The sequence below is a fragment of the Oryzias melastigma genome, linkage group LG12, assembly GCF_002922805.2.
Source record: "Oryzias melastigma strain HK-1 linkage group LG12, ASM292280v2, whole genome shotgun sequence".
Lineage (NCBI taxonomy): Eukaryota > Metazoa > Chordata > Actinopteri > Beloniformes > Adrianichthyidae > Oryzias > Oryzias melastigma.
Genome location: NC_050523.1, coordinates 9,717,795 through 9,725,579, shown reverse-complemented (window position 1 = coordinate 9,725,579; position 7,785 = coordinate 9,717,795). Strand labels below are relative to the sequence as shown.

The following is a 7,785-nucleotide window of genomic DNA, read 5'->3' as shown; positions in this document are numbered from 1 at the left end:
ATTATCTGTACTGACTGAGATCATGATGTCAAAATTCATAAAGCTCTGCCTCCTGTTTGGCATTTCTCGTATTAAATAGAGTTATTAGAAATAGATAAAAATAATTTTAGTATTTTTTTTATTATTATTATTCTGGCCTAAATATATTGAAAACCAAAAATGTACACAGTGAAAACAGACCTCTTTTAAATAAGTCAAAAGTGACTAACATTTGAAATATTTTCTTTTAATTAGGAAAAAAAAACACTAAAATAAAATAAAAATCTGCCAATGGGGTAAAATAAATGGTCTTACCAACAATTCTTCATTTTGTGTTAACATGTTTTTTTAAACAAAGATTTTTTTGGCTGTTTTCCTTCAAGACAGAAAATAAAACAATTTTACTTGAAACAACAGTCTTTTTACTTTCATATTGTAAAATTCAGTTTTTGCAGTGTAGAATTTTAGGAAATTAAAATATTACATTTGATTAAAATAAGATCATAAAAAACACGAAATTCCCTTCAATACTTGACTGGGCCTCGTTTTGCATGAATAACTGGATCAACGTTCTGAGGCATGGAGGTGATCAGCGTGTGGTTCTGCTGAGGTATAATAGAAGCCCAGATTGCTTTAATAGCTGCCTTCAGCTCATATACATTATTGGGTCTGGAGTTTCTCATCTTGACAAAAGTCCAAAGTGAATTTTCTGTCCAATCAACCTGCTCTTCTTTCCTATGATTGTACAGCTTACTGAGTCAGATCAAAAGAGTTCATTTTTTTATATTAAAGTTTGACGGCATATGTTAAATTTTTCACAATATAATTTTTTTTTTTTCTTTTTGCTTTTCAGTATTTGAAAGCCAAAATTACAAAAAGTTAAGGCTTGAAATGTTTCAATCTATATGTTATAATTATATACTGTACATAAGTTTAACTTTTTTCATTTAATGGACAAAAGATATTTACCCTTTTTACTATTTTCCAGATTTACCTACATTATAAAAACTGTAGGACTGGACCAGTGACGCATCACCTCGCCTGTCAGTCTCAATTTTCTTTATACAAATTTCTTTAAACTGCTTAAACTCAATTTTGAGCAATAGTTCTGCTATGAGCACACACAAAAAACTCTTTGAAATGTGACTAACTCCAATGATGAGTCATGGACTAGATTCTAACATCAAATTATTAGAGGATTTGTAGTCTAATAAAAAAGTCAACCTTGATGCTGACTTTACTTTTACTTCCAAACACACAGCCTTTATTTAGATCCTTCATCATTCAAAGATGACCTTTTCTAACGGATGACAGATCCCATTAGCTCTCAACGAGTCGCCATCACTCAACATGAAACAAATTAGTGGTGCCATATTTGGATATTTAAAGGAAATGCACAATCTTTTTTTCAGTTTCTTTTGACATCTCAAGCTTATAAGAACATTAAAAAATATATTTATTTTGTTTATCAGACTGCTAAGCAAGAAACTCAATAAACATTTTTTGTGTGCAATGTAGAAAATCCAAATAAAATTCTTATATTACTGTTCTGATGCAAATTGTGTTTTTTGGTATTTTTAACAAGTTTTTGTGGCATTTTGCTGATTATGGAGGACACACATGGAGAAAATTAAGATTAAAACTGATTTTCTGTGTACTTTTTATTCAAATCATTGTGAATCAGGAGCAGACAATAAAAATGCAGTTTGACAAAGCTTAAAGGTGCTTGAAAGGGAGTTGGCATCAAAACTGGACAGATGGATGGCTCCAATATTACTCGCCATTTTTTTGTTGTACCAGTAATGTTAGCTTGCAGTTGTGAGGGATTGTAAGCTAGCAGAAGAGCCTGTAAACAGATGGATGATGGGAAATAGGGGAATGCTTACTCCGTACCAACCCTTCTGGCCACAATTCAGTCAAAGGAGATTTTCTAATCATCCGCAGAAACTATGTCCTTGAAAATGTCAATTTTTTTTTTTTTTGGCTAAAAACGGCATAATCATAATTTAAAAAAAAAACACTGGGAAATGCATTTAAAATAGATTAAAAAAAAAAAGATCAGAGCGGAACTTTAAAATGACATCTGCTTCACCTCTTACTGTATTTTACATTGCTGTTATCTTCCTCTATTTAGTATTAGTGGTCACAAATATAGCACATTTTCTTATTTATTTGTACAAATTCCTCTTGACATTACATTGAGGAATCTTAAAAACATTTTTTTTCAACACGACACCATATTTGTAAATGACAAGTAGAATAAATGTACTATGAACGATTTGCAAATCTTCCCTGCCAATGTTTTTGTAGCTGATTTTTGTGAAGTCATGTTTGTTGTATTTGATGATGAAAGTCCAAAAGAGACAAAACCAACTGATTGTTAGCGACTAAGAAAGCCAGGGACAACAGCAGGGTACCTCCTCCTCATGCTGCTCACCAGCCTGGTCACACTCTGCTGTGCGGCAGCGTCCCATTTTTCCACCAGCATTTGTTGCAAAGTCATCCACTAGCACAACCTGCTCAAACAAACGAATGCAAAAGGCTTTGGTATTGCCGAGGCCAAGACTAACTCAGTCTCATTCAAATATTTGTTTTCCACACCCTGCATGCAAAAACAGCATTTTGTACACATCATTTGAGTTAGCCTCGGTTTTGGCACGACTTGCTATGAATGCAGGGTATCACTGGAGATAGATCAACATGGCCTGGATAGAGATTAAAGGAATTCTGATGATGATGTTTCTTATGGTCAGCTGTAATTGTTATTATTTTTTTATCGTCAACGTGACTTTAGTTGTGACATTGGTCTTCTTTAGTTTTTTCCCTTCAGGGGTCGCCACAGTGAGTTAGCTTCTTAGGTGATTTGCATATTTTCTTTGGCAAAGATTTTACGTCAGATCCCATTCCTGACACAACCCTCTGTATTTATCTCTGGACCGGCACAATGAGACCCTGGCTTGGGCCCACTCGTGGCTACATTTGAACTTGTTCTTAGAATAAAGTTTGACTATGTGTTTTCTTTAGCCGCCCCGTTTGAAAGCCTCACTGAGGAGATTCACAATACAATGTCTTTCCTTCCTTCCATCTTTACAAAGATACTGATCAAAGGTTGACTTCTAGTAATATCCAGAAGAGTTAATCATTACTCAAGTTTTCAACATTTCAACAACACCATACATTTGAGTCAGTATAAGGCTGAACCCAGAAGGTTAAGAAACCTAAAACCAGAACCTGATCTATGTGTACAGTAAAAAGTGACTTGAAATGTTTCAAACTGATTCCTTCTTTTAAAAAACAAGTGGAACATAGAAGGCAAAACGACCTTGACTTCCATACTGTGTGGCTTTTAAATGTATCTTTATCCACTTGTAAAAATAACTTTTTAAGTTGTTAGTTTGATATATACCAGACAAATGACAAAAACATTTAGGCTTGACTAAAACAGAATTAGCTTAAATGTCTAAATAAATAAAAAAGACAAGTCAATTCTTTTAGTATATGCAGTATATATGGATGCCTTTTAATGCTGATGTTACTACCCCCACCCTCCTTTAATATGACGTACTAAAACTACTTCCTCATTCAGGGCGTGCGACTGCTGCAAAAGCACCAAGGGGTATGAATGTCACTTCCTGTTTTTAGTTTTTTCTGTTCTGAAAAAGAAAGTAAAACTGCGTCTTGTGGCAGAACTGTAGAGGACTCTCAAAAAGCCATTTCCTTCATTCATAGGACATTTTCGTCTTATTTCCTCCCATGTTGCGAGTGTCATCCTTTTAAGCGTGTGGTTCTCTGCTAATCCTACGTTTCCTCGACTTTGACCTCAACCTTTGTAAACATTCAGAAACTTTAGAAAACAGAGACAAGAAACTGTGATTTTGTATTCTGTTTTTATAGCTTTGGACTAATGCAACTTCCTACTCAGATAAACACATGTATGCCGTAAGTAGGAGTCTAATTTATTTCCATGTTAGCCACATAACTATAATGCCAGTGTGAAAAAAACAGATGTAAAATGGTTGTAGGAGCCAGCTTTGTTCATGGTTTAGATAAAAATTTGATTTTTGTTTGTTTTGCTGTTACTTTGAATGTATTTCTGTTTTATTGTCTGACCTTTGAGCCCACCACTGTGGAGTCTGTAAGAGCATAAAGGTGACAGATCACATGACATTTACTGATTCATTCGGTTTCACCAAAACAATACTTTTTTTTGGTATTATTTTCCTTATATCTTATATCTTCATGCATTAATTTCCACCCTGGATTATGTTCTCAGTTTTTATCATCATCCTCAATAGATGAGAACAAAAGACTGTTGTGACATGGATAATATTCTTGATGCACGTCAATGCCTCCACCTAAAGGACGACTAAATAATTGACTTGATAGTCACTGCCATGGCATATACGACGTTGTTTGACTAAAGTACTCCTATGTTTTTTTTTTTTTTTAGAGTTTTAGCATCCTGGTAAGAAGATGACACTCACCAAACCTAAGCTGTTTGGTAATGACGACTTGGAGAAATGGAAAGAAATTGGATCTGGAGGTTTTAGCAACGTCTACAAAGTGAAACATAAAAGTATGGGACATGATTTGGCCATCAAATTTCTTCGCCCTGGTGTTAGGTAAACTTTCCAAAATTGTTCCTCTTTTCACTTAATGCTTTAATGTCACCTAACATCCAGAAATCTAATTGCAGTGGCAACATAGAGGAAGCCCTTTTTGAGGAGGCGAAGCATTTGGAAGAATTCTCCTCTGACTACGTTCTGAGGATCTACGGACTGTACCAAGGAATCCCACCCCTGTTTCCAGGCATGTCACCACAAAAGGGGATAGTCATGGAGTTCATGCAAAGAGGATCTATTGAAACCCTTCAGAAGATATTGTGCGGTCCTCCACCTCTGCCTCTTGCTTTCCGTTTGGCCCACGAAGTGGCTTTAGGGATGAACTTCCTCCATTCAAAGCGTATTTTGCATCGGGACCTAAAGCCAAGCAACGTGATGTTGAATGATAACCTAAACTCCAAGGTAAAAGGCCATTGATGAAAATACATCTTAAAGGATGTTCAAACTATTTTTGATCTTTATTTTTATCTTTTTCACTTTGAGCTGGCAGATTTTGGTCTTTGCACTTATTCCACCAGTGCTTCCAACGTCAGCACAGACGTGGATAGTGGAGGAACACTGAGGTACACACCACCTGAGGCTTTTGATGTGAACTACAAACCTGTGCGCTCATTTGACTTGTACAGGTAATCATCTGAATAGTTCTTGGCTGCTGTACAAATATCATCCTTAATTGAAAACCATAATCATGATTTATTTGCCTTTCCTAGCTACGGTATCCTCCTATGGTCAATTCTTTCTGGTCAAGAGCCTTACAGAGGTATTTACTACATCAGTTTAATTTCAATTATTTTTCAGTAGTTGAACTTCACCAATTCCTGTCATGCACTCACGCATTTTCAGTTGTTCCTCTGGGTGTTCGTTGTTTTGCAACAAAGGTGTCTGGCCATGTATTGTGACATTGAAGGTCCCACAGGGGGACAGGCCAGCTGTCGAAGACATTCAGCAGAAGGATGCGGAGGGGATGAACGAGTTGTTGGAGCTCATGAAGAAGTGTTGGGATGGGGAACCATTCAAGAGACCAACTTTCAAAGGTTTGTCTTAGATATGATGACATGTCTTTGACCACACATCTAAACAGCTTGGATGTGACAGTGTCCTCTCTGCACCAAAACACGTCCAGAATTGTTGGAATACTTTTTTAATTTGCTTTTATTTTAGAGTGTGTTGAAATCTCAGAGAGGGGGTACTTGATGCACAGAAGAGGAATTTATGAGGCAGTCTTTGGGGTCTTAAAAAAGTTGGTAAGTGAGGAATGAAATACTTAATTTACTTTTGTATGCCTAATTGTTCATGGTTATCCCTTCTTTATCCAGGATGTGGACTGCATGGAACCCAATGAGACAAATGCAGGGCCAAGTTTGATTTGTTCTGAAGTAGGTAGGTTGGTCAAAATGTTTGCTGAAAGAAATGTCTCAACTTTTGCCTCATACGCCAAAGTTTGTGATACTGGATCACCAAATGAATTTGACAAACACTGTTGGGTCATAATACTTCTCTGTCTTTACGTAGTTTATGTGACAGGGACTATGTAAAGGATCATACATCTATAGCTCTCAGACCTAATTTCTATCTGCAGTCCCCAAGACATACAAATACAAAAATCAACTATTATCACCCGGATCTTATCAATACCATGATTGGGGTTTGGGCTGCCGAGGCACTTGCCTTCGACTGCTACCCAAACCTCATTGCCCCATCTGAGCTCTCCTGCAGACGGTGGGCACACTGTGGAGTGATCCCACGTAGCTCCTTCAGGCTGGACCCAACCGGGGCCAATGGGAGGAGTAGCCGTGGCCACCAGGCGCTCGCCTACAAGCCCCAACTCCAGGCCTAGCTCCAGGGTGGGGCCCCGGTGATGCCAATCCAGGCGACGCAACTGGATCTGGGATAGTATTACTCATAAAGGGGTTCTGGTCCGGATGCCTCTTAGATGCCTCCCTGGAGAGGCGTTCCGGGCGTGGAGAGACTATGTCTCTATGTCACTGTAAAAACTTTCTAGAATATTACATATATAATCATGTTGACAATGACTTTTCCCTTTGTATTTTGCTGTTTTCCTTTTATTACTTCTCCAACAAAATATTTCATGCACTGAGCCCAGTGTTTCTATCTTTTCTCTCCTAGATGGAGGGATAAAAAGCAGAGCTGCTTCCTTAGGCACTCCACCTGAGAAAGCACAATCAATACATAGAAAATCGGCATGGTCCCTCAAAGAAGAAACAAAGACAGGATCTCCAGAAAAGAGAGTTCAGCTGCCTCAGACTAAACTGGAGCCCTTTCAAGACAAAAAAACTCCACTCCGTACAGACACTAGCTGGATCCGTCACCCCACTACCACCCCTACCAACAAGAAGACTTATACTCCACCGAATCATGAGTAAAAAATCTCTTTTATTCTAAGGAATTTGCAGTTTGACTTTTACTTTTTCAGTAGTTTGTGACTTGATCATTTAAAATATTTTAGTGTTTGGTTATTTTTTTTTTTTATTTTTTTTGACAGCTTGGAGAAATTTGTATTAGTCATTGATGCTCAGAAGCAAATATTGTGTCCAGAAATGAGTCTTGATCTTAATTTGGCTCATCTTGCAACACTTATATAAATGGTTGGTTGGTTGTTGATTGATTGATTGATTGATTGATGGGTAGTTGATTGATTTTATTTCTTTCAAACATTAATTGTAGGCAATGCAAGAAAAAAAATCCCTCAGATTGATCAAACTCATCATAGAAATAATGAAGTGAATTAATTAGGAAAAGAAAAAAAATGACACACTTAAATTATGTTTTCTTTATTAAATACAGTGATTATCAACTAAGGTGAAGTAGATCTTGATTTATTTCTTGAAAGAATTGGGAAGAAGTGAATTTATATAATCCCACCCCTTATGTCTATAATCCTACCCCAACTGTAAATAATCCCACCTCGACAATATAATCCCATCCCTACTGTATACAATCCCACCTCTACTGTATATAATCTCACCCCTATAATCCTACCCCAACTATATGTAATCCCATCCCAACGAATACAATTACATCACAACCTTAATTTAAAAATGTTTCTTCTAATTAAGTTAAACTTTAGCACTGAATCCAAGTATTTTTTTTTTGGAAATTAGATATTTGTGGTTTAAAAAAGATGATTACAAGTGTTTGTTTTTATATTTCACTCTTAATTGCA

General features: G+C 36.6%; 1 protein-coding gene across 3 annotated transcripts in view; it reads left to right on the top strand.

Moving 5' to 3' along the window:
• Window positions 1–3,563: 3,563 nt before the first annotated feature.
• The window catches only part of LOC112163261 (receptor-interacting serine/threonine-protein kinase 3), a 5,946-nt gene continuing 1,724 nt past the window's right edge, over window positions 3,564–7,785 (top strand). Inside the window, exons 1-9 of one of the 3 annotated variants that reach the window (XM_024299575.2) lie at window positions 3,564–3,595; window positions 4,430–4,601; window positions 4,676–5,003; window positions 5,085–5,227; window positions 5,312–5,361; window positions 5,480–5,635; window positions 5,763–5,845; window positions 5,918–5,981; window positions 6,729–6,981. In XM_024299575.2, the coding sequence (XP_024155343.1) occupies window positions 4,453–4,601; window positions 4,676–5,003; window positions 5,085–5,227; window positions 5,312–5,361; window positions 5,480–5,635; window positions 5,763–5,845; window positions 5,918–5,981; window positions 6,729–6,981 (1,226 nt within the window). In that variant the 5' untranslated portion in view covers window positions 3,564–3,595; window positions 4,430–4,452. Of the gene's footprint in view, window positions 3,596–3,641; window positions 3,919–3,954; window positions 4,602–4,675; window positions 5,004–5,084; window positions 5,228–5,311; window positions 5,362–5,479; window positions 5,636–5,762; window positions 5,846–5,917; window positions 5,982–6,728; window positions 6,982–7,785 lie in introns of those variants that run through there. The other 2 variants (XM_024299574.2, XM_036214610.1) reach the window with 2 other exon arrangements.